We start from the raw sequence: 27,476 nt of genomic DNA, 5'->3' as shown, positions 1-27,476 counted from the left end.
ATACCACCTCCTTAGCACATTGGACGCTATGGGTTTAAGAGTCTGACCTTTTGAACAATATTGGATTTTTTTCTCTCTCTCTAGAAACCACAGAGCTGGGCAGCAAGAAGGAACTCAAGTCCATGCCCTTCATCACCTACCTCTCAGGTCTGCTGACGGCCCAAATGCTGTCGGATGACCAGCTCATCTCAGGTGTGGAGATCCGCTGTGAGGAAAAAGGCCGTTGTCCATCTACCTGCCACCTTTGCCGCCGACCGGGCAAGGAGCAGCTGAGCCCCACACCAGTGCTGCTGGAAATCAACCATGTGGTACCACTTTATACCCTCATCCAAGACAATGGTACCAAGGAGGTGAGCTCCCCTGACACAGCCACTAAGTCACATCTAAGTAACAATCTTCCTGCCTCCCACCCTTGTGGGCCCTTTGTCCATTGGGATTGTCTTTCAACATCATCATGGTGATGACTGACATTTATTGATTCCTTACCATGTTTTAAGTACATATATAGCTGCTATAACCAATAAATCCTCTAATCTCAATGGCTTAATATAATAGAACTTATTTCTTGTTTGTGTGGAGTCCCAAATAAATGTTTTTGATGATGAGTGGCTTCACTCTGAGAAGTGGTTCAGAGACCCACCTTATTCTATCTTGTGCCCTCATCAACCTGAGGCTTCCATAGTTGCTGTGGAAGAAGAAAGAACGTGGAGGATCACACGTGAGAAGTTTCGTGGGCCAAGCCTGAAAGTGACAAATATCATTTCATTGGGTAGAACGCAGACATTGGTACGTGTCTGCAAACAAAAACAGGGAAATATATTCTATCTAATGGTCTGGGGAAGAAGATATATGGGCTTTTTGAAAACCTAATAGTGTCTGCCTCAATATTATACTTGGATTATCTCATTTAATCTTCCCTCCAGATCGGATTTATGTATAAATATTGCTTTGACTCATATGAAATTGTCAACATTTGATCATTTTTTACTTATAAAAATGGTAATTCCAGGGGCCCCTGGGTGGCGCAGTTGGTTAAGCGTTCAACTCTTGGTTTCAGCTCACGTCATAATCTCAGGGTCATGAGATGGATCTCCAAGCTCAGCAAGGAGTCTGCTAAAGTTTCTCTCTGCCACTCCCTGTGCACGTGCTTGCTCTCTCTCTCTCTCAAATAAATAATTTTTAAAAAAAATGTGGTGATTCTATATGGTTCATCCTAATGTCATGCCCACTTTACAAGTGAGGAAACCTCGAAGATATTTATTGATTTGCTCAAAGTTGGTCTGCTTCAGAGCCTCTGTGCTTAATTGTGAAATTATGTCTCCTCTTTTTCCTCTTCCTGAATCTTTCATTTCCCATGACAGTATGCCTGGGCTTGAAGAGACCATATAAATGATTTGTTCACTGGTATGCAAAATTGTATTTATGGAACACTTTTTCTAAATGCAGTCTTTCAGGAACCCCAATCCATAAAGCCAAGAATAGCAATGCCACTCCTTCAGTTAGAGAAAGGAAGGTGGGTAAAGCATCTCTACTTTGTCCCCAGTCTTCCCTCTGCAGCAACTCCCAGATTGCCCTGGGCCCCAAAGAAGATAGTCTGGTAGATACCTGACCAATACTAATAAGATGCTATGGATCATGCACTCCTACCATAGTATTCTGTTGGACTAAGTGCTAGAGGTTGGTAAGTGGTCAGGTAGGGCTTCATAGAGGGCAGAGGGGATGAGAGCAAGGACGTGGGGAGAGTGTCAGGTAGATGACCAGAAGCAGAAAAGAACATGATCTGTACAAAGACTGGAAGCCATCCCATGGCTAAGATCAAGAGATAGAAGAAAAGCAGAGATGAGGCCGGAGAGGTCAGAAGGAGCCTGATCATACAGGTTATTATAAACTAGCTCATGAAATTTGGATCCTGTCTGAAGGGGAGTGAGATGCTTAGGATATGCAGGAAGGATTTGATAGGGTTAGATTCGTGCAGGAGAAGGAGCCCTCTGTAAACAACCCGGATGACTGTCAGTAGAGAGCAGTTAAATAAGCGTACAATGGAATATTCATACAGTGGAATACTCTACAACAGACAAAATGAATGAACTATAGTGTCACTTAATATGAGATGAATGAACATAATATTAAATGAAGAATGTAAGTCCCAAAGATATATTTTATATAGCATGATACCCTTTCCCCTGTTTTAAATTAAAACAGATACACGCCAAATACACTACATTTTTAGAATGAATACAGGTGCAATAAACTATTTATTTATTTATTTATTTATTCATTTATTTAATTAATTAATTTAATTAATTAATTTATTTGACAGAGGGAGAGATGGTGAGAGAGGGAACACAAGCAGGGGGAGTGGAAGAGGGAGAAACAGGCTTCCTGATGAGCAGGGGGGTCTGATATTGGACTTAATCCCAGGACCCCAGGATCACGACCCCAGCCAAAGGCAGACGCTTAACAACTGAGCCACCCAGGGGCCCATGCTATAAACTATTTAGAAAGGGAATCAACATAGGATTCAGGATGATGGCAATGGCCGTCTTGAGTCAGGGAGGCGGGGCAGTGGCATGAGGGAGCCCTCATTACATGGAGGTATCATGTTCCTACCTGGCATTTTGGGTGGTGGATTTGTGGAAGTTTTTTTTTAAGTATTAAAACTAGCTAATTAATGAACACAAAGTAGATGAATACATAAAGCCTAACCATGCATGGTGCAATAATGAGCTTGAGTCATGAGCTAAGCCTCATGGATAATCTAATTCTATGCATCAGAGGGCCCCATACTAACTACAACAAAAAGTCAAATGTGTATCTCCATCCCTCCAGCTTCAGGGTGAGAGCTCAGTGTGAAAATGCAAGTGTGGAAAGAGGGAGACCTGTGAGGAAGCTGTTGAAACTTCCAGTGAATACCAAATATGGTCTGACCAGTGTTGTGTTAGTGTGGATGAGCGAAGCAGCATGGTTAGCTGCATGGGGCCAAGCTCTCCAGGACTTGGTGGGGGAGGTAAATGAAAATCCTCATTTACTGCTCCGTAATCTTGGCCCAGTGCTGCCTTTCTGGGCCACGCTCCTCTCATCTGTAATGTGGCACCATCCTAGCTAAGTCACAGGACTTATGTGATGTGTTCTTGGCACATATGGTAGCAAGAGGAGTGGTGATTCTTTTCCTCCTTGTGTAGGAGTCAAATTCCTCCATGTCTAGATTCTATGCCAGCTTCCTCGGCATGATCAAAATATCCACTTCTTTGGAAATCCAGTGAGATGTTTTTAAGGCCAGTTGTTGGGATGTTATCAGAGAAGCTCCAGTGTGAATGAGTCACTAGATGTCACTGTTCTCCTTACAGGAGATCTGGAATTCTTGGAGCACTAGTCATTCATTCATTCATTCATTCATTCATTCATTCATTCAGTATTTTTGAGTACTTACTATATGCCACTTCACTGAGAAGTGAAGAGTACAATGAGTAGACTCGGTCTTTATCTTCACTGAGAAGTGAAGAGTACAGTGAGTAGACTCGGTCTTTATCTTCATGGAGTTTACAGACTTGTGGACGAGACAGGTATTAATGAAACAATCACGCAAGTCAAGACAGACTGCAAAGTACCAAGAGAAGACCAGGCCAGTGCGTTGAAAGCGTGTGATAGGACGTCTTGCGGAGTTAGGGAAGGTTTCCCTTAGGAAGTGACATTTAAACTGAGTTTTTGGGGGTCGGGTGCATAAAGTGAATGTGGAGGACTGGGTTTGGGGGAGGGGAAGGAGCCTGAGCACAAGCAAGGTTGAAGACCCAACTCCTGCAAAGGTCTAAAGAATGAGCAGGATGGCCCATTTCCCTGAAAAGCTGAGAACCGATGTAGCAGGGGCCGAGACTAAGGGGCAGCTCCATGAGCAGTGCTGAGGACCAAGCGGCAGGGCCAGGCCAGGTAGAGCTGCAGAGGCTGTGGTGGTGAGGAGGTTGGCCCCAGCGGTGGGGAGCCAGAGAAGAGTTTGGGCAGGTAGACAGGCAGGGGTGCCTCTTCTCAGCTGCAGGTTCTCCACCTCTTAGTCATCCCTGCTCAGAAACGTTAGAGCTGCCTGATGAGCTGGCTTCCTTGAGGCTCCAGTTTCTTCTCCCTGGCCCCAAACCCCAATGGTAGGTCCTTTTAAAGGTGCATGACAGCCTAAGGGCTGTGGTGCGTTAGGCTTTTCCAGGGGAGCCAGGCTAAGGTAGGAGTGGGTGGGACAGGCTGACTGTAGGTGTGGAAATGATGTGGAGGAGGGGAATATGGCCACTGAGTAAGGCTGATGTGATGAGAAGGCAGCCACTCTCCCTGGGATCATTATTTGTTTTCTACCTCCTCCCCAGCTCCCATGGCTCCTCCATCTCTTCACTTTTTTCTGCAGCCAGGGGTAGAGGACACATTGATAAAACACAAAAGAACCTTGGCCTGGGCTCTGACACTGAAACACAGCAAGGCTGGGGCAAGTCCTTGTTCCCTTTCTGGGTTTTTCTTTTCCTACCTGAAAAGGCAGAGAGGCTGAGTGAATTTCTTTCTGAGTTTCCTACGAGAAAGACTTTGTCTAAGTGGAAGCAGGTAGCTCAGGCTCTGTGCTCTACTTAGAATCTTGCTTCAATCTCCTGTTCACTGTGTGATGCTGAGTGATTTCTCTGAGCCTCAGTTCCCACATCTGTAAAATGAGGTCTTTATGGAAATCAAATGAGATAATGAATGCATAGGTCCTGGCACATAGCATGTAATGGACAAACATTTTCTGTGATAATGATAAAAATGATGTTCATCTAAACTTGACCCTTCTTTTTTTTTATGATTCCTTTGGTACTTCCTCTTCTAAGTAGTACTTGATAACTTTGCAGATGCCCAAAGTGCTAGGGACATGACATTTTAGAGTAAGATATGTGTTTTTGCATTAGAGAGGTCACTGGTTAACCCCAAAGGGCAGATCATGAATGGAGGGATTAAAGGAACATTTTCTTACTTTATAAACATTGCTGGAGTTCATATTCTGTTGGTTAGGAATACCACAGGTAGAGTTACACATGAGTAAAAGGATTTCCTTCTTCTATGGACCTCCCAACATAGAATGGAACCAGTCTTCTATGTAAGAACTCCTGACTCCTTGAGTTATTTGAGGAGCTCAGTCAACTTTTGAGTCCCATTGTATGGCACGGTCAGGAAGTGTCAGAGAGGGGGTATGACTTGCGTGAGGTCTGCGAGGCAGTTCTGGCCCCTGATTCTGGACCAGGGTTAGGATGTGCTCTGGATAGTCCTGGGAACCATTAGACACTAACTCCTTTGACAGTTGGGATCTCCTTGGGTCCATCTCCCTAAATGCATGCGAAAGGATGATGCCTTTGCCTCAGTTGGAAAGGAGTCCTTCATTACATGTCATGCTGTGATTTAGAACAAGGAAAGCAGGAAAAAATTCTTTATGATGGACAGTTTGATTAATACCTAAATCTCCTCCTCCACCTGTTAAATGACCCCACATGGCCCAAAGCTATAGCACAACTAGTGCTTAATGTACAAGACTTTGTGTGGCTGTTAATTTAGCCTTTGGAGAGAGAAGAGGCTCCAAGTGGGAGAGACAGAATAGTGTCATGGTGAAGAGCCAGACAGAGCTGGATTTGAAATTCTTCTCTGCTATTGACAACTGGGTGACCTTACTTTTACTTATTTGTAGAGTAGGCATGTAATATCTGTCTCTATCCATGTTGGGATTGGGAGTTCTCTTTGGAAGAACTAGAGAATTGGGACACCTGGAATTTGAACTACACTCTGTCCTTGATTCTTATATGACATCGGACACAAATGCTTCTACTGTTTTAGTCCTTGTTTCTTTATCTGTAGCATGAAAATTCTGGGCTCACTTTATCCCCCTGCTACCCCCTACCTCTTGGTGCTGTGATAGGGTCAGACCTAACTTTTACCCTGAAAATAAGGGAAATATTTTGATGTTAGAAGAGTCATCCTGTGACCTGCAATTTATTCCCCATCCAGAGATATTAGCAGTTTTATTCCTTAAATTAATATTGAGAAGAGAAAGGTGTACATATCTTGTACTTTATTGCAGTGACACAGCATTTATGAGTAGAGGGGGATATTAAAATCATACCCTGTTCATTTTACAGATCAACATTTTATTTTGCAAATAATAAAAGTAAGACCTAAAGATGAGGAATGGTTTGTTCTCAGTCACACAGCCAGTTCTGAATTTGAAGTAGTTAGGCGTGGCTTCTGGCCTCAGCAATGCCTTTCATCTCTCTGAGAGTCAGTTTCCTCATCTGTAAAATGGGTATTCATAACTTTCCCCACAGGGCTGTCACATAGAAAAATTAAGACACCCTTTGCTAGCAATTTGAGGACTGTAAAATACTCTACAGATGGATGATTCTTTCCTAGTGCTCGGGTCTCCTGACTTCCAGTCATGTGAGTTTTGTTTTGTTTTGTTTTTTCTTTTTCTTTTCATGCTGCTCTAGGAAGAGCCATGTGTAATTTTGGTCTTGTTGTGGTTGTCTGACTTTCCAGCAGATCCTCTCTCTCTGCCAGAAGGACTTGTTTGCTCTATTTACACTCCTTGGCTCTCACTGAGAAGAGAACTCCAAATGACTGCTCTTTGAAAAGAAATTAAGAGCCAAGATCACCCAGCCCCCCACCATGATTACCACTGCCACCATCACCGCCACCATTATCACAACCACTGTCACCATGACTGTAGCACTATCACCACCATCCCCTTGCCTTGGGTGCTTAGTGTGTGCCAGATACTGTGCTAGGAAACAGGCTAGGGGTGGGGGGGAGTAAGACACAGATTGTGCCTTCAAGGAGCTCACAGTCTAGTGGACGAAGAGAAGAGCCGCATAAGTAACTATAATTACTTGCATATGTTGCCTTCATGCATGACTTATTTTCAAATAATACAATTGACATTCCAACAGTGTTAGAAAAGTGGGAGAAAGGAAGTCAGAGCGAGTCTGGAAAAGATTCTTGGGGCAGGCAAGGTGGATATGGGCAGATCACGGAACAGCTTGAGGCAAGTTTGTTGGTGATGAGGATAATACCACCTACGAGATGTGTATCACATGCCAAAAACTGTGCCGAGGGCTTTACAGGCTTTATCTCATTTAATCATCCAACAACTTGTGAGGGAAGTCCTCTTATGATCCCTATTTAATAGAAGCTTGAACCCAGTTCCATAAAGTTCCAAAGCTAGCCCAGGTCAGAGTTGCAAAGCTGTGACCTGTGGGTGAAATCCAGCATGTCACCTGTTTTTATAAATAACATTTATGAAACCTAGACACATATTTGTTTACAGATCATCTATGGCTGCTTTTCTGAAACAATAGCAGGGTACAGTAGTAGCCACAGAATAGAGTATGGTGCACAAAGCCAAAAACATTTGCTTCTAGTTCTTTACAAAAAAAGTTGGACAAATCTTGGTCGAGACTAAGGAATATTGTAAAGGAAGGGGGAAAGAAAGTTATGTCAAATACTATATGCCAAACATATGGAACAGAAGAATAAAACCCAACAATTACTGAGTGCCAACTCTGTGCCTGGCATTTTTAAATGCTTTATGTGTATATTAATATGCACTCTCTGTATATCAGTAATATCTCACTCTATCTCCCAACACATGTGAATATGCACTATTACGCCCATTTCACAAATTAAAAAGCAAAACCTGAGGCTTTACAGAGATAAGTAATTTATCTAAGATCACATAGCTAGCAACTTGTGGGGTCAGAATTCAAGCCTGAGGTGACTGTGTCTAAAGCTTACGTGTGTGTTTTTGTTTTTAAGAGAGGGAGAGAGTGTGTGCGCAAGCGGGGATTGGGGAGCAGAGGGAGAGAGAGAATCTCAAGCAGTCTCCATGTTCAGTGCGGAGCCCACTTGGGGCTCAATCTCAGGGCCCTGAGATCATGACCTGCACCGAAATTGAGAGTCAGACACTTAACCAACTGAGGCACCCAGGCGCCCCTAAAGCTTATGTGTTTATTCAGTCACTCTGTAACAGGTCTGAGAGATTTGGGAGAGATCAAACTGGAAAAATGGTGTGCAGGAGGCTGAGCTGTGGGCAGCTTTGAATGCTGCATCAAGGGAGTTGGGAACCATGTAAATGATGGGGAGTCTGCCTTCAAGATTTGGGTCGAGGGAAAGACATGACTAATGGGACTTTTAGGGGCACCTGGCTGACTCAGTCAGTGGAGCATGCAACCCTTGATCTCAGGGTTGTAGATTCAAGTCCCATGTTGGGTGTAGAGATTACTTAAAAATAAAATCTTAAAAAATAAAAATAAATGTGACTTTTAGGTGACTAACTACAGCAACCTGTGAAGGGTGAATTTCAGTGACCAGGGCTGTGTGGAACTAGAAGGTATTATGCTAAGTGAAATAAATCAATTAGAGAAAGACAATTATCATATGATCTCACTGATACGTGGAATTTCAGAAACAAGGCAGAGGACCATAGGGGAAGAGAGGAAAAAATGAAACAATAAGAAACCAGAGAGGGAGATAAACCATAAGAGATTTTTTTTTCTTTTTTTTTTTTTTTATTCATGAGAGAGCGAGAGAGAAAGGCAGAGAGAGAAGCAGGCTCCCAAGGAGCAGGGAGCCCGATGCGGGACTCGATTCCAGGACCCTGAGATCATGACCTGAGCCGAAGGCAGACGCTTAACCATCTGAGCCACCCAGGCGCCCACCATAAGAGATTCTTAATCTCAGGAAACAAACTGAGGGTTGCTGGAGTGGAGGGTAGAGGGAGGGATGGGGTGGCTGGGTGGTGGACATTGGGGAGGGTGTGTGCTATGGTGAGCACTGTATATTGTGTAAGACTGATGAATCACAGACCTGTACCCCTGAAACAAATAATACATTATATGTTAATAATAATAAAAAATAACCAAGGGTTATTAATTTGGGGCCTGCAGATCTCTGATTTTGAAGGGTCTTTGGATCTCTATCCTCAGAAAATTATGCCAAATTATACATTATCAAATTCTTTTCCTGGCAAAAAGGATACATGGCATCCACATACTTTCTAAATGTTCTTGCCCCAAACGTGTAGAAGACTAAAATAAGATGACCAGTTAGGGTTTCCGCTACAGAAGTTCATATATGAGATGGCTGGGAGTGTGGGGACTCAATTCAAATAATTTTATCAAGTATTTATGAGGGTCTCCTCTAGGTCAGGCACTATTCTGGGCATTTGAGATACATTAGAGAGCAGAACAGGCATATATTTTGACCATCTGGAGACTTAATTTCTACTGGAGCATGTGTGGGAGACAAAAAACAAACAATCAGAGTAGTAAATAATATTGTATATTAGAAGGTGAAGAGAAAAAAAAAAAAGCAAAGCAGAACAAGTGAGGTCGGGGTACCTAGTGGGATATGGAGACTTGGATTTCAGAGGGTCTCCAAAATCCTCAGAATCAGTCAGGATGGAGGAGGCATTTGTTAAAAATGCAAGCTCCTGGCTTCATCCTACTGATTGTTTTTCTCTGGTGGGGTGAGGCTGGGAATCTTCATTTTCACAAGCTTCCTAGGTGATTCTGATACACACTGAGCTTGAGAACCACTATCTAAAACCATGGTTCATATGTCTCTTTCATTCTGAAGTTCCTTCAGGGAATTCCTTGTTTAGGGATTAGGAAAGTCAAGTACTTATAATCTGGCGTAAATCTCTGCTATTGTGGGCCACTTCCTCTCCATCTCTGTGCATTCTGAGGAGGTGCACTGGCCAGAAACCAGACTGTCAGGCAGTCCTTGGCAAAAGGGAAGATCAAAGAAAAGAGGGAGAAATACTCCACATATTACTCAACACGCTCATGGTCAATTACAAAAGAGGAACTTAATGCTTGGATTGCCTACTTGCAAAGCTGGAAAATATAGCTATTTCATGGGACCAGAAGACTACCAGCTTCAATAAGATGTAAGAGACATATAGACTTAGCAAATGCAAACATTTTTGCATGTCAGAGCACAGGGCGTCCTCCCCCTACCCCCGCCCCATGGGACATTGAATTCAGTTAGCAAATGTGATAAAAAAGAGAATGGCATAATGTCTTTCCCTTGTACTTTTAATAGCAAACATTTACTGAGCACTTCAATTGTGCCAGGAGCTCAGCTCAAGCCCTTTATATACTTAGCTCGCTGAACCCTTTCATGAACCTCATATGGTGGGTGCTATTATTGTCTTTTTTCCCCATTGTGTAAACTGAGGCATGGAGATGTTAGACCACTTGCGCCTAGTCCCTAGAAGTAGGAACCGGTAGAACCATGGTTTGACCTGGGCTCCTGAGCTTTTTTCTCATTTTGCTATACTCTCTATTAGCTACTTCCCTTCAACTTTGTAAATGATCATAAATGGAAGTCTAATGTATACTGAAGATACTATCATTACATATTATCTTCTCCAGCTGTGTCTTCATTTCTTTTTTTTTTTTTAATATTTTATTTATTTATTTGACAGAGAGAGAGCACAAGCAGGGGGACCAGCAGGCAGAGGCAGAGGGAGAAGCAGGCTCCCCGCTGAGCAAGGAGCTTGATGTGGGGCTCGATCCCAGGACCCTGGGATCGTGACCTGAGCTGAAGGCAGACGCTTAACCGACTGAGCCACCCAGGTGCCCCTGTCTTCATTTCTTTATCTAATGGCCAAAATTTTTGAAAAAATTGGCTACTTCTACTATCTATACTGATTCACTCGCATTCATTCCAGGGTTGAATCCCTTCATCCAACGGAAATAGGGTGGCTTCTCATTTATAAGTCTTGCAGACACTACATTTGCCATAAAAGACTGCCTTTTTTAATAGTATTTTCTATCTCAGTTTTTGTAATCCTGAAACCCAATGAGATATACTTGATACTTTTCTTCCTTCCTGCACTCATCCCCCCTAAAACTACAACCCATTATTAAATCCTATAAATTTTTCTTCTTAAGAACTTCTCAAATAACTTAACTTTTACCCAGTCTGGTTCAAGTTTTGCCTGGACTAATGTAATTGCCTCTTCATTGGCTAACAATGATCCTTGCCCCCTCTAGTTAATTTTCTTCCTTGTAGCCAGAGTGAAATTTTCAAAACTAAAACTTACTCTCATCACTTTCCTCATTCAAACACTTAACTGCCTTCTGATTCCTTAGGATCAAGGCAGAGGTGCTTATTGTGGCCTACATGGGGCTGCTAGGACTGGCCCTTCCAACTTCTTAAAACTCATCCTGCCCCTACACCCCTTGCTTTCTGTTTTCTAGTCACTGGCAATCTTCCAGTTTCTGGAAAGGCTATACTTTGTCATGCCAGAGAGCCTTTGCACATGCTGTTCCCTCTAATTGGCATGCATGTCACCCATCCCCCTCCTTTTCTGAGTTAACTGCTACTCCCGCACCAGAATGCCACTGAAGTTTCCGGGTTTGATAAGCTCCCCATTTACTTATGTACTTTCTTGAGTCTTTTTATCTTTCTTCCATGGCAGTTATCAAAGTTTCTAACTATTATTATTATTTTTTTAGAGAGAGAGAGTGCACGCTTGTGAGTGGGGGGGAGGGGCTGGGGGACAGAGGAAGAGAGAAAGGGAGAGAGAGAATCTTAAGCAGGTTCCACACACTTAGAGCTCCATCTCACAACCCTGAGACCATGACCTGAGCCAAAATCAAGAGTCAGACACTTAACCAACTGAGCCACCCAGGAGCCCCTCTGTTCCTAATTATACTTTTATGTTTTATAATTGATTAATGTCTGTGTATCCTCCTCCTTCACATTTTATTATTTTATTTTATGATGATAGCAGTGCCAGTGAGGAAGGAAGAGCAGGTGAACTCAGGAATGAAGGCATTGGATAAGCATCTAGTCCAACCCTAGTCTACTTCTTGATTCCTTTCTGCTACACCTTGCAAATGTAGTAGACTCTGTGTTTGAACATTCCCAGTAACAGCTTGCTCAGTGACCCCAAACATCCTGTTTCCCTCACTTCTAGAATATCCTTCCTGATATTGAGTCAAACAATTGTCCTGTACGTTAAGGGGTGAACTCCATGAGACCAGGGTCTGTGCAAACTTTTGCTCAGCATTGCATCAACAGCTTCTGGTATCTTGCCTGACTCATAGTAGAAATTCAGTAAATTCTCAATGAGAATAGATGAATGAATGAGTAAAAAGTGAATGAGTTACCAGCTTACACTGGTATGCTCACATGGTGCTTTCACATACACTGGCCCCCTTAATCCTCTCAAAAGGCCTATGAAGGTAGTAATGTTTATCTTCATTTTACAAATAAGGAAACTGAGGCTCAGAAAGGGTAGATGCCACCCCTGAAGCCTGAAAGGGTTAACACTTATCAGAACCAGGGCTGGAATCGCTTTTCTAGCTCACCCACAACCACTCATCCATCACATGACCATGCAAAGATTGCCCCAGCCAGGGTGGTGCTGGGCTTCCAGGAACAAAGCAAGCTGTAGGCCCCATCCCTTCTGGAGCTTAGCCCTGTTCACCGGGGGCTCTTCTTGGGTCATTAGACAACTTCAGTCAGCAGTGATACAAAGGGCCCAGAAAGAATTCACAAACAGTTCTACTCTCCCCTCTGTTTCTCTCTAAGAACCAAAAAGTTGTTCCAGATGTGTCTCACAATTCACGAGGCAGATGCAGCTGAAAGCAGCATGAGTTTGTACCATTATACAGTCAATCTGTGCAGTGCCTTCTCTGGTCAACAGAGAAGTATTTATACTATCCTAGTATAAATACTAGTATTTCTGAGTGGAAGGGTTCCAGGTTATAAACTCAAGTCCTGGGAGGAAGAGAAACCCTTGAAAAATGGGGCTTCTCCTGGGATCGCATGTTTCTTTTCTTTTTCAGCTTCATCTCCACATTTTCCCATTTGGGAGGACGCTGTTAAATCCCTGGGTCTTCTGCTACCCAACCCAGAACAATTTAGTTTAAAAAACTATAACGTATACAAGAGCAGAGAAACTAGTGTAATGAACCTCCATGTACCTCTCCCTTTGCAGTTGCAACAGTGATCAACTCACACCAAGCCTGTGTCACCTTCTGTCTCACCTCAAACATTATGCCATTTTATGTGTAAATGTTAAAGTCAATATTTCCAAAAGATAAGGGCTAAAAAAACATAGCTTCAATACCATTACCATTACTATGCTATTTTATTAAGAAAACTGGGTCATTTGTCCCCAGCCTGGATTTTGCTCATTGCATCCCCATGGTATCATCTAACATGTTCCTCTGCCCCTGTATTTCTTATAACTTGGTAGTTAGGTCTAGAAGGTTGACTAGGTTTGATTTTTTGGCAGTTTCCCACAACCAGTATTGACACACCCATAGACCAAGGTGAACTAATAGGATAACTTGATCTTTCTAATCTAGTAGTTAAGAGTTTGTTTTTGATGCTGGTCAAACCTGTCATCAAGTCCCGGCTGTTCCTTTTCTCCTATGTGACTTTTGGCAAGGAATTCTGGAACACTTAGCATAGTTCCCTCAGATGTGAGGTGGGGTTAATAATAATAATAATACCTAATTTCTGAGGTTATTATATTAAATGAGATGGGCATCTTACATGCTTAGCCTTCTGCCTCGTACATAGTAAGTGCTGAGTATAGACAAGCTCTCACTTTTCTTCTCCTCCCTTCCTTTTCTTCCTCTTCCTTTCCCTTCTCCTTCTCCACATTTCATTTTTTTTATTTTATTTAAAACCATGCCTATGAGAAAGAAAGAGCAGGCAGATTCAGAAGTGGAAGGGATTATCCAAGCATCAAGTCCTATCCTAGTCTATTGCTTAAATCTTTTCTACTGTACCCTACAAGAGGCTGTGTTTGAATATTCCAAGTAAAGCTTGCCCAATAACCCCTAAGCAGCTTGTTCACTCACTACTAGAATGTTTTGTTTGTTGAGTCAAAATACTTTCCTATATATTTCCTATCCTTGTCTCTAGTTCCATTCATCAAAACTATATTGGAATAGACTTACTATTGACTTACTGGACAGAGCATATACTTTGGAATCAAAGAGGTGAAGATTCACATATCAGCTTTGCTACAAAATTCCTTTGTGTTTTGGGGCACATTACTTAAGTTTTTAGGATTCTGTTTTCTCACCTGTAAAATGGGCTTAATAATGTCTACTTTATAGAATTGTTTCTAACTAAAGTAGCTAAAATAACAAATTATTAACTAAAATGATCCAGGTAAGATGCTTAGCAGCAATGCTTGGCACATAGAAGCAGCTCAATAAAAGTCTGTCCTCTCTCCTGGTTCTAAGTGATGGTCTTTCAGGTATTTGGAGACATTTTAGGCCTTAGTTCTGGTAAACATCCTCCGTTCCTTCAATAGCTTTCCATCAAATCAGTCTGTTCTTAACTCTAACTCAGTTTATCCCAGCCCTATCATCTTGATTAATAGCCTCTGAAAGAACTCCAGCATGTCTATTGTCCTTCTTAATGATGTATGATTTATGAAGAAAGAAGTTAGAACACACAGAGACTGCTTCACTTGCCTACAGAATTAAGGGTAAAATGCAACTCTCTTGCTTCCAGACTTCTGGATTTGCCCTTGGTCACAATAGCTCTGTCTTTAGTGTCATGTATATAGTAAGCATTCAAAGCATAACTTTTGAGTGGCGAAAGTACTGAAGCTCAGAAGGAGAAATCTCTTATCAATGTCACACAGCCAATAGTTCTGGTTCTATGGCCTGTAGTTTCACCATGTAAGCTGTAGAGACTGCCTCATCATTGGCTCCTTCCTCTACACTTTGACATAGGCCAGCCTACTGTATCATCAAATAACCTTTCTTGGATTCTGCAGTCTTTCCTGCCGCTATCTTTTCCTTCACTTTTCCTTGGTGGTGAAACTTCTGCTCTGTTTTCAACTCTTGGCCACTTCTCAGTTTCTCGGAAGCTATTCCACTATCTAATTGAAGTTCTTGTCTCAGAACTCAACAAAGACCTCTTAGTCCTCCTCATTCTCCTCTAGTGAAATGTAACTGATGTATAACAGTATGTTGTTTCAGGTACACAACATAATGATTCAATATTTGTGCCCATTGCAAAATGATCACCATGATAAGTCTCATTAATAATTAACACCCATTATCACATAGTTATAATTTTTTTCTTGTGATGGAAACTTTTGAGATCTATCCTCTTAGCATCTTTCAGGTGTACAACTCAGTATTATTAACTATAATTGCTAACCTGTATATGACATTCTCATAACTTATGTATTTCATGACTGCAGGTTTCGACTTTTTGACCTTTCACCCATTTTCCCCACTCCTATCTCCTGCCTCTGATCAGCCTCTCTTTATCTTTGAGCTTTTTTTCCCCTTAAGATTCCACATATAAGTGAGAGCATACGGTATTTGTCTGTCTTTGCTTGACTTATTTCACTTAGCATAATGTGTTCAAGGTCCATCCATGTTCGTCTGGCAAGATTTTACTTTTTATGGCTATAGTATTGCACAAGTGACTTACCCTACCTGAGATCCATTGTCTGTAAGAACATTTGCTTTCTAGGATGGTTCTGGATATCATGTAAGATGATAGATGCAAAGAAAAGAAGGTTCAAGAATCAGACAGACCTAGGCTTACATTCTTATTTTGCCACATACTATGGAGATATAACTTACTCAGAATCTCAGTGAAGGTAACATGAGGATGATGTAACTCATAGAATTATTGTTAGCTTAGGTAAGATTATGTATATAAAGCACTTAGCAATGCCAACTATGATTCAAAATTTGATCAGTGTTAGTTGCAGCTGCTTTCCTCTTCCTTCATCTTCAACGTCCCCCCCTTTCTCTTTCTTTTCTTCCTTGTCTCTTCTGCTTCTGCTCTTGCTGCTGATTAAACATTCAGCACAGAGTAGGTGTATAGTTAATAGTAATTGCCTTACCCTCAGACATCCATTGATTAAAAAATCAGAACGGTAGTTAGTTCACAGAAACTAGGAGAGGCATACCTCCCCAAAGGCAAAGATAATCTTAATGTCCTTTTGGCAGTTGGTTCTAGTGATTTATTTTTCCCCATTGAAAAAATATTAAAAATAATAAAAATTATTTTGAGCATAGATGTACCTAGAATAACTTTTGTCTATAAATAATCATAAATAATAACTTTATTATGTTCATAATAGATAATAATAATTTATAATAAGTATGTTGCTTCCATGTAGAGAATATCCAAGTTTAGGACTTTGTCAACATTCATCTAATTGTCAAATATATGTATATGTGGAGACACATGTATAGATCTGGCATTATTTTAGTTGCTTTACAAATGATCCTTAAACATTCCTTACTGCTGTAGGCATTAATATATCCCCATTTTATACATGTGGAAATGAAACATGGAGTTGAAGTCACTTCATCAGTTTGCTTAGTGATAACACTAAAATTTGAACCCAGGGGTTTGGTTCCAAAGACTATACTCTTAGCCTCCATGTCTTGCTGTCCCTCCAGCATGTATAACATTGTTTTATGGGTTAAGGGATCTAGACTTCAGAGTCCCAGTATACCCTGATGGAAATATGACTACAATGAATGGGGTAGAAATCCCCCTTTTCATAATCTCCCCAGCTAAATTTCTAAGTCTTCCTTTCAAAGGCAAAGATAAGCTTAGTTTGAGTCTAGACTAAGCATGTCCCCTCCTGTCCTCTGACCTTTCTTTCCCTGCCCCCACCCACAGGCCCAAGAATGGAGGCCTCATCAGCTGGAGCGACTGCCTCCTTCAGATGCCTCCTAAGGGAAAATGGGCGTACTGGAAAAATGAGGTCACCAGTGGCCACAAAAGGGAAGCTTTGCAGCCCTTTACTCAGAAACTCACCATTAACTTAAGCTAGCATTTAGCGACATAAACTCCACAATCTTGGACAAATCTTCCAATTGAAACCTTCCCACCGCCTCTCATCTCCAGATGTTCTCACCACAGGGGAGAGGAGTTACTATCTGTTAAAAGATAGCAGGCCTTAGAAGACAGGTCTTGCCTATTGGGTGGGGCTGGGAGCCTTGGCTAAAAGCTTCCCTTAGGAGAAGTGTGAGTTCTATCCAGGTTTTCCCTTCTAGGACTGAGTGGGCCAGGAGCAACGCCTTGTAGGAGACAGGCTGAGAGGAGGAGCCGTTCTCTGAAGAACTTGGATTTGTATAAGACTAAGAAGCCCTTGGCAGTTCAAGGTCACAAGGCAAGATGCCTTGGGAAGATGACTCATGATTAGATGGATGAGGCTACTGATATGGCTGCGTCTTCTCCCTGGAGTTATAACTGATGTTTCCTGTTGCTCATAATTGGTCTGCTATTCATCACTTTCACAACTGCTATCAGCTCAGTGACAGGCAGGACAAATAGTCTGGAGATAGTTTAGAACAATGTAAGCGAGTCTATTGCCCTGGTGACTGAGAAGGTCTGCTAGGATAACATAGATTAGACATCCAAAGAGCTCCCAGTCATCCACACAACACTTAGTCATGTAACAAACATTTATGAAGTACCTGCTCTGGGCCAGGCCTTGTGCAAGGAGCTTCTGGTAAAATAAGGCAAGGAAAAGTTCGGTGGAGAGGATAGGCATACAAATAAATAATTCAATAAAATATTGTATCTACTAGCAGATATGTTGTCCAAGGTGCAATGGAAGCCTTCAGTTCTGCTGGGAAATCAGAAAGGGGTTTCCAGAGCAGATTGCAGTTGTAGTGGGTCTTAAAGAATGAGTATGATTTGACCAAAGGTAGAATGAAGGAAAAGCATTCTAGGCTGACAAAAGTTTGTTGCTTATCTGATCCACCAAGTGGTTCCGTGTAGCTGATTTGTGGGACTGGGGCAGACTGGGGTGGTAGGACATGAGGCTAGAGGGATTGTTTGACATCTCTGTGGGAAGGGCCCTCTATGCCAGGCCAAGAACAGAATGTTTATACTTCTCTTGGTCAAGGCTCTTTCACTGGTAAGAAGTAGAAACCCACTGAAATGTTCTAAGCAAAAAATGGAGAAACTACTATAATGATATAGTGATTTCTCATGTAACCCAAGAACAGAGAACATAGCAGAGCCCCCAACATCTAGGAAGCAATAACTCCAGAGCCTGCCATCTCTGCTTCTTTCTCTTTCTTTAACTCCCCTCCTTACATTTTTTGGTCTCTGTGAATGTAGCTTAACCTGCCAAGACCCCATAGCCAAGTCTAGCTTTGTATCTCATGCCAGTTCAAGCACTCACAGACCAATGACCATTTGAATCAAATTCCCAGGGGAAAAAAAACCTAATTGGTCCAGTTTAGGCCAAGTAATGAATTTTGGTCCCACTACCTTTGGCTAAAGCAACAGGATTATTTAGTTCAAATATGACTGCCAAACTGTTTGTTGTATCTGATACCAGAAAGATACCTATTAAAATAAAATCCTATAGGTTTTTATTCTCAAACTGGAGTACCTTAACCCAGGGGGATATACTATGATATGCCAAGATATATCCAAAGCCACAAGATAAAGAGATAGGGCATTCTTGAACTAATAGTATATAAGAATCACCTGGGAGTATATGAAATCAGATTCTGGGAGTATATGAAATCAGATTCTGGATTACCTCTTCCAGGATTCTGATTCACTGTGGATGGGTTTGGCCTGGGAATCTGAATTTCTAGTAAGTGCTTCAGGTCATTACTGAAAGAAGAGGCCCAAAGATCACACTGTGAGAAACATTTTTTGGGGGGAAAAACTTCATTGTTTTAATATTAAAACTAACTCATGTGTATTGTAGAGTAGAATATGCATTTTGCATAAATATTTAAGAAAGAGACTTCAAAGTAATTTTGTACTGGTCCCTTCTGGTATTTGGGACATTTTGTGTGAAAAGCTGAAAAAACCCTTCCGTATTTTACTGGAGGAGATGGAAGGTTTCTAAAAGTCGAGAGCTTTGGCTCTTAGATCTCCTGGGCTGGTCTTAGAAGTAAAGTTAACATGTGATAGGGGCATGGAAAAGGTTAAAAACACAGAATTATCCTAAGGCCCTAGGCAGGGGAGAAATCTTCTAAGCTAAGGCCAAAAGGGACAAGAGATACAACAAGATTAGGGTTCTTAACATTCATTAATTTATGATAGACCAATTGATTAATCAGTTACAGCCTCTACTCTATGTCAGGTGCTAGGGATTAAATAATAAACAAAGCAGAGAGGAGGGCTCCAACCTCAATTTGTACACAGTCTATAAGGAGAGACAGATAAGCAATGAAACCTACAATAAAATATAACACAGTAAAATAAGTTTTATGATAGGGGAAGGTGGGAGAAGATGTGTTACAAAGGAAGAGGTCTATTCCAGCTTTGGGGGGTCGAGGAATGTCCCCTGCAAGAGGTGGTTTCCAAGCTGAGACTTGATAGATTAGTCAGTGGGGGAAATTATGGGATGGGGGAAGAGTTCCAGGAGAGGAAATAGCATATAAATGGCTAAAGGTGAGAAAGCAAGGCTGGAGAATAGAGTCTAAAAAGAGCGGTGGCAAGAGGTGATGCTAGAACAAGAAGCAGAGATTTGGAGGGCCTGATGTCAGCACGAAGGCATCCAAATGACTCCTAGCCACCTAGTGGGATGTGGCAGAATTTGTGGCCAGGAGGCCAGTTATGGAGGGCTCAGGTCATCAGTGGTCCAGGGCCTAGGCTACAAGTACCTGGGCTGGATGCCTGGGGAAGATTCAAGAGGAGTTGGAGCAGCATAAGTGGGAGTTACAAATACTTCTAGCACTCGTGGTGTTGCCAGAAGGTTAGAGCCTCTGCAATAAAAATATTCAACACCCTTATTTAAAGACAGGATAACTGAGTCCCTGAAAGGGAGACTGACTTGGCCAAAGTTGCACAGTTACTGACAGAGCTGGGATGAGCTCTTTTTCCTGAGTAGCTCTTGGCAGAGAGCGTGGTGTCCAGCCTAGAATCTAGATGAGCACAATACGGAAAAGACTCTGCCAAGTACCAGATCCCCAGATGCCATGTGGGGGGAAAAAAGTTCCATGGACAAAGATGTTTGGGAAATGCTGCACTTTATGCATTACCTTCTTAGGGTCTCCCATTGACCATTAGCATATGAATGGCTCTGGAAAGTTCTATGTAGAGCAATCTATTTTTTTTTTAATCTAGTCTTTTCTAAGTTTATTTGACCATAGAGACAACCTCTAATCACCTCCACTTTTTTTTGAACTTTAAAATCATTTAACATCCCACTGAATTCATATTCCTAGCAACACACCTTGGAGTGTTGTTCTGGCCAGTAAGGACTTAGGACTGAATAGAACAAGGTCAACAGGTCACCCTGGCTTGTCCTGAGAATATGCCATGCATCTCAACCCCCACCCATCTTCAGTCTTTAGGAAAAATGGGGCAGAAAAGAGACCTTCAGTCTTGGGAATCAGTCTGGTGTTTGAATCCTAACTCTGAATTATCCTAGGTTTGTGACATTATTCAAGTCACTCGATCATACATGACCCAAACTTTTATAAGTTTCAACCTTTTTAAAGATTTCATGGAGTCAGTACAACCTAATATATGGGCTTGTCTGAGGATTAAATTTGCTCATAGTGGTAATGCATTTAGGAATGGGAGGAGCTTGAGTCTGAATTTTGCTCTGCCAAATACTGGCTATGTAACATAACAAAGGAACCCAAACTCCCTGTGACCTCAGTCTCATTCTCTATATAAGGAGAGTGATAGGAGTACCCAAAGCATGGCATTGCGGTGCAAATAAAATGCTTCTCTTCCTGGCAAGCACTGAGCACCGTGTCTGGCATGTAGGTATTGCTCAAAAATCCTTACTGTTATTTTTAATGCATTGAAACCTAGCACTTCATCCTCCAGATGAGATGGATGGGAACTGAAATATGGGGTGACCTGACAAGAAAAACAGCTCCTTGCCTGAGGATCACATAACCTTATCATCCTGTCTCTGTACATCTTGAGAAACAGACAGCTGACAGTGCCCCATGCAGGAGCATCTCAGTGGGTTGTATATTTATTTCTCTAATATTTTTTCATTAGCAGAAGTAAGTGTGGCAAGAGGGGGGTTTGGCTGGCTTTAAACGTCTTCCCCCTGTCACCCAGATTAACAAGCTGTTCTGTCAGGCTCTCATCATTCAGGGGAGAATGGCTTGAAAAGAGAAGTTTACCCTGACAGGGGAAATTAGGTGTCATTTCTGTGATTTAAGAGCCATAGATTGAGCTGTACAATTTCTCATATAGGAAATGGGTCCTTGCCAGTTAGTGTTCCTTCACTGTGTGGCCCTGTGAATAGAGCGATCTGACTTAGCACCTGAAAATGAGGGGTGGGACAAGGGAAGTCAGGGCGCAAAGCTTGGGATTTGGAGTTAGAGACTCTGCTCTGTTTTGTTCTATCTGGGGGACTCTGGGCGCTGTCTTCTCTTCTCTGACCCTGTACGGGCTCATCTGTAAGGATTACTGCAGACAGTAAGAGCTACAGCATGTACAGGTTGTTGAGAGGCATATGAGAGCCAACAGACAACGGATGCCCTAACACCAGACTAGAATAGGATACGCTTCATAGGCATCTCTTCTTTTCATGCTACACCTCTCTTTCTTCAGAAACCATCCATAGCATGCGCAAAGTCTGTGAGATCTCTTCTACACAAAGCATGTTAGCTGGCAGGAGGTTTTAAATATAGACTTTATTTTCTTTTGATCAGTTTTAGGTTCTTAGCAAAACTGGGCATAAATGTACAGAGTTCCTATGTTCCCCCCACACAGAGTCTCCCCCGCTATCATAATCCCAAATTGCAATGGTGCATTTGTTACAATTGATGAACCTATCCTGACACATCATTATCACCCAAAGTCCACAGTTTACATGAGGGTTTGCTCTTGCTGTGCATTGAGTTTTGACAAATGTATAATGACATGTATCCACCAGCACAGTATCGTACAGAATCATTTAACTGCCCTAAAATCCTGTGTGCTCCACCTGTTCATTTTTCCGCTCCACCCAGCCCCTGCCAATCACTGATCCTTTTACTGTCTCCATAGTTTTGTCTGCCGGTAAGAATTTTTAAAGGATCCCAAGCAGTATATCTAGGATGGGAAGTTTTAAAAGGGATGGGGGAATCGTGGGCAGTTTTGAGAAAAAGTAAAATCCAGGACACAAATCAGAGAATTATCAGAACCAACAATGCTGTGGAGTGTATGCACAAGTTGAAGATATTATAGGTGACAATAAGGCCCAGAGACGGTAAATGACGTACTGAGGTCACGTAGCAAGTTAGTCAGAAAAGGTTAGAGTCCCTGGGATTCTGCTGTCTTAGACTTTTTTCATGCTCTGTATCCTCGTCCTGGGGAATTTTATTCACTCCTGTGGCTGCTATTACATTAAACCATAGGGCATTGCTGACTTTTGACTTACAAAAATGGAAATTACATATGGCATTTTCATTGGTCTATTCCCATGGATAGAGTGAGAGATCACAATATATACACACAATAAAGGTGGAGGGAATCAGGGTGTAAATAACATTAAAAAACATGGGTTGTCTCCATCAAAGTTTGTATTTGGAGGCTTTATATTTCAGAGCACAGGCTCTAGAGCTAGACTTTGTGGGTTCAAATCCTGACTGTGTCACTGACCAGCCCTATGACCTTGGGCACAAATGTAGAATGGAACCTAATAATTCTACCTATCTCACAGGTTGTTGGGAAAATTAAATGAGCTGATATATCTAAAGCACTTAAAATTATTGCGAGGAGTAATACATGGAAAGCGTAATAGTGCTCGGCTTACAGTAAGCACTCAATAAATGTTAAGTATTACTACTGACATCCTCTAGTTAGTGAGAATATTGCTTGCTCATAATGGCCGTGACTAAGAGAATGGGCTTCAGGATCAAATGACCTGAGTTCAAGTTGTTCTACCACTTTATAGCTGGTGACTTTGAATAGTCCATTGCACCCTTTGAACCTCAGTTTCTTCATCTGTAAAATGGGGATGGTAACAGAATCTGCCTCATAAGGGTAACAGTAAGATTAAATGAGATAGCATGTATTAAAGTGCTTAGTACATTCTCAGTAAGTATTGTTATTATTAGGTTGTTTCCTGTCTAACAACATAGCAATTGGTGGCTTGAAGCCAGGTCCAAAGGTAGGCAGCCTCATGTAGTGAATGTTATTGATATGAAAAACTTGGTTTATTTGCTGCCAGATGCTTGTGTTGTAAACTTGGACAGGCCTCTTCCCCTCTTTGGGCCTCTTAGTCCGCATAATTGTGAAGGTCAGTATCACTTTTCAGGGCTCTTCTAGATCTGATATACTGGGGATCTGTGACATTGAGTATGTGTGTACGCACGTCAGGAGCCCTCTAGCTCCTGAGATATGTATGTAGTCTAAGGTTTCTAATTCCCTTTGGTGGACTGGTCCCTAGTTGCTACCTCCTCTAAGCAATCTTTCAGAATTGTTCAGAGATGAATTACCTGCTTTCCCAGTTATTTATTGCCATGTAATCCCAGAAATTGTTGGCTTAGAACAACAGTGATCATTTTATTAGTCTCTCTAATGGTTTTGGGGATTGAGCTTCATAGTTTTTACTTGGCTCTTTCATGTGGTTGCAATCAACTGGTGGCTATGGCTGGAGTTATCTCAAAGGCTTCCATGCTCACATATCCAACAGATGACCTTGGCTGTTGGCTGGGGCCTCAGTTAGGTCTGTTGGCTGGAATACCTACATGTGGCCTCTCCATGTGGTCTGGGCTTCCTCACAGCATGGTGGTTGGGCTCCAAGAACAAGTATCCCCAGAGACATGATGGGGAAGCTGCCAGTTTCTGAAGGCTTGGGGCCAGAAATTGAAGCAGTAGTACTTCTTTTGGTTGCAATTATAGAGCCTAGACCCAAGGGGAGAGGACCTAGATCCCACTTCATGATGAAGGAAATGTGAGAGATATCTGGGATCGTGTTTTAAAGTCATTATACCTGCCTTCCTGCTCTGTTTGAGAATAAGAAGACTTAAGCCAACTAACATGATTCACTTCTCTTCCCCAAATGTGTTCTCACACAGGCTGCTTAATTATGCAGTCATTGATTTCTAACAAGATGACCAGCTAATCTCGTCAAGTTCAGGGCACACCAACATTTTTGGTTCTATTCTCAAAGAATAGGGGCTCCAGTCCCTGGCCTTCCAACTCCTGTAACTACCAGGGAAATGAGTGCTTGGCATCTCCTGCAGCCACGACTAGGGAGTATGCTGATGACTGGATGGAAAATGGCCCAGGTAGGGTCTATCCCAGAGGTCCAGGCTGAGCTAGAGACCATTAGTTCTGCCTCCACAAAAGCACTGCTATGATGTCCTCTTTAATCCTTCCTATGTTCATCAATCCTAGTCCCTTCTGACCAATCAAATGTGGGGCATGGGCTCAAGAATTAGTCTCCCTACAAAGCTAGAATGTCAACCAGGCCCATCTCTCTTCCTCCCATCTTTGTCTAGAGACCTAGGAGATTTTTATTTAGACCCAAGCACTCCCTTGGCAAAAAGCTATCAACCTACTCTCCTCCAAGCAGTAATTCTAAATGTCTTCAGAAGGGATTCTACCTCCATACCCCACCCCAATGTACCTTCAGTGACTTCATGGACATTTAGTCTTTTTATGATGACCAATTGCATTTCTGTTATCTCTTTTGCTAGAAAAGAAAAACAATGGCAAGTGTATAAGTTTAATACCAGGCAGAGCATCCTATTACATATCTATGGAATTTAACACATGTTTTTGGGACACTACTGTGTGTTGCTCTTTTGCTTAGAGCTGGGGGCACAGAGATTAGTCAAATATATTACCTTGGCCTGGAGGAGTTCACAGTATAATAAGCAAGAAGGACACATAAATAAGCAAATTGCAAGGAAATGTGAAATGGGCAAAAATTTAGTGGAGGTAGAGACAAAATTTCTCAAGTGTGGCAGGGTCCTGGTGGACAGTTTCCTGGAATTCAGCAAGGAGAAAAAATGGGGAAAGGGCATTTTAGAACAAAGGCACAGCGTAAGAGAAGGCTTGGCGTGTGCCGGATCCTAGAGTGGATACAGTGGGGAGAGCCTGGGAGAGGAGCCACAGGCTGAACAACAAAGGATTTTGAATGTCAGGTTAAGAAGCAGAGGCTTTAACAAAAAGGAGGTGGGACTTTGGAGGAGTCGGAGGAAGAGGGTGGAATCAGTAGTGATGTTAGAGAAAGCTGGGAGAGGAGGTGCTGGAAGAGGTGACGTTGGAGCTCGAAGGCTGGTCCAGAGGCTAGGACAATTGCCTAGAGAAGAGGATTGAACAGCCATAAGACCAATCTTAAATAGCACCGTGGAGATAACAAAATCCATTAAGCTTTGAGTGAAGACTAAAGGGCATCTTTTTGGTCAGACAGACCAGAATCATCTCAATATAAAAAATAGCAGACTTGGAATCAGCCTCCCCAGTTTGATTTTTAGTGTAAAAAGAGAGTCACTGTAAGTATGGAGTATGGAATTTAATTCACAGGCTTAGTGACACTCTATATAGATGGTCCCCAGTATCTTAATCAAATACAGGAGTATTAAAGTTAAGATTCTGAAGACATTGTCAGAATTTTAGAGCTGGAAGAGCCCCTTCCTTGGTATTCCCACAGCCTCCTGTGTGTATTACTTCATAGCATTTGAACCATAATTGTGGTTCATTGTGATTGTGTCTTCACCATTAAACCGTTTGAGTCCTTAGAAGTTAGCTACTGCGTCTTGTTCATCTCATTTCTTAGCACCTAGACAGCAGATGGTATGGAGTAGGAAGATCAATGAATGTTAACTGAACTACACTAAACTTTCAAAAATATATCTTCCGTGTCCTCATTTTACAGGTGGAGAAATTAAGGCTTAAAGAGAGGAGTTAACTCCATAATTTAAACTAGGCAAGTTCATATAGGGAAGTAACCATCCAGTCAGAAATGAATCCTAGTTTATTTTGATTGCTTAACATTTCTGTGGCTGTTTTCTCCTCCTGCCCAGTTTGGTGTGCTAGCTAATTAGCCAGAAGTTGGAAGTATTTCTTTGTTATGAAAACCAATGGTCATGCAAATGTAGTCCTTACCCTTGTTTAAGTACAGGATTTGTTTCTTAATTCCCTTCACTGACCCCAAAGCCAGGAGTCAACAATGCCTCCAGTGTAAGGTTTCATTTTCCTCTGAGAACATACGCGCATGAGCACGCACGCCCACATGCGCGCGTGCGCGCACACACACACACAGGCATACGCACTCACGGACACGCACAAACAGCACATCAGCATGGGATCCAAACAGAGCAGCTGAAAAGGATGTTTTGGATGAAATCTTGGCATTTATTGTTCCTGTGTGACCTGAGAAGGTCCAGGGTGCCAGGATTCAGATGGACTTCAGTTCAAGTCGCTACTCTTCCACGCTCACTTGTGAATGGGGATCGGACATCCATCTCAAAGGGTAATTTCAGGATTAAATGGAAGAATAGAATCATTTCATCACAAAGTTGCTCTCTCACCTTGGACCAGCCCACTAGCCTTTCTGAGCCACTGTATCTGATCTGTCAAATGGATTAGATTAGATGATTTAGAGAGTCCCTTGAAGCTGGAACATTCTATGATTCTCCTCCCCTGGGATCTAATTGGATTCGAGATGGGATGTTGCAAGGGCTGGAGACGTAAGGAAAGTGTGATCCTGCCCTGACACAATGCTGGATCCTGCTGCCTAGCCAGGGCTCCCTCTTTGATGTAGGCCTTTTATCAGGATGTGTTTGAGCTCTCTCCAGGGTTTGCCTGGCCATTGCACCAGGCCCCATTCTGTTCCTCATGGTTTGGGAAAGAGCCAGTAGATGTGGAGACTCACAGGCAGGATTTCTTCCCAAGAGCAGCTTGGATGGTGAAACTCACAAAGTCCAGAGAGATTTCCTGTTTTGTTTTCCACAAGCTCAAGCAACTATTGATTACAAAACACACACACAAAAACAAAAGCACATACACAAACAAAACAGGATGTTCTCTCTCCTCTCATTGCTAGAGTCAAAGCAATCTCTTCCCATCTGGGTCACTTTCACCCATGGCCCTGGATTTCACCAATATAGCATTAAGCCCTTAGTGCTGGCTAGAGATGTTACAGAATCTTAAGCCATGAGCCATTCTGCACGTTAATTTTAGTAAAGGGGAACCTGCAAAGGAAGGGAGAGGAAGATCCATCAGTCAGCATGACCTCATGCGATCCCATTTGGTTTCTGTCCTCATGAAACTCCCCCCACCCGGTGCTGAATAACGGATGTTTGTTTCCAACATAGGTCCTGACTTGTAGTAGGAATAGTGCTATTACTGTTGTGCTAGACTCTGGCCTACATACTTTATATGCAAACACTGAGAGCGATGGACTTAAAAAAAAAAAAAAATCTTATTCACTTGAAATCTGATTTTAACTAGGCCTCCTGTATTTTGATTTGCTGAATCTGGCAACCTTACTTGGGGTCCACTGCCCCACATGGTTAAATAGA

General features: G+C 42.2%; 1 protein-coding gene across 3 annotated transcripts in view; it reads left to right on the top strand.

Annotated features, from left to right (window-relative positions):
• The window catches only part of ASTN2 (astrotactin 2), an 865,697-nt gene that overhangs the window by 685,374 nt on the left and 152,847 nt on the right, over positions 1–27,476 (top strand). For all 3 annotated transcript variants that reach the window (XM_021691760.1, XM_021691759.1, XM_021691761.2), the window contains one exon: positions 85–350. In XM_021691760.1, the coding sequence (XP_021547435.1) occupies positions 85–350 (266 nt within the window). The remainder of the gene's footprint in view (positions 1–84; positions 351–27,476) is intronic.

Source organism: Neomonachus schauinslandi, chromosome 13 (assembly GCF_002201575.2).
Source record: "Neomonachus schauinslandi chromosome 13, ASM220157v2, whole genome shotgun sequence".
Classification (NCBI taxonomy): domain Eukaryota; kingdom Metazoa; phylum Chordata; class Mammalia; order Carnivora; family Phocidae; genus Neomonachus; species Neomonachus schauinslandi.
The sequence above is the reverse complement of the archived record's forward strand: the minus strand, read 5'-3'. Positions and strand labels throughout refer to the sequence as shown.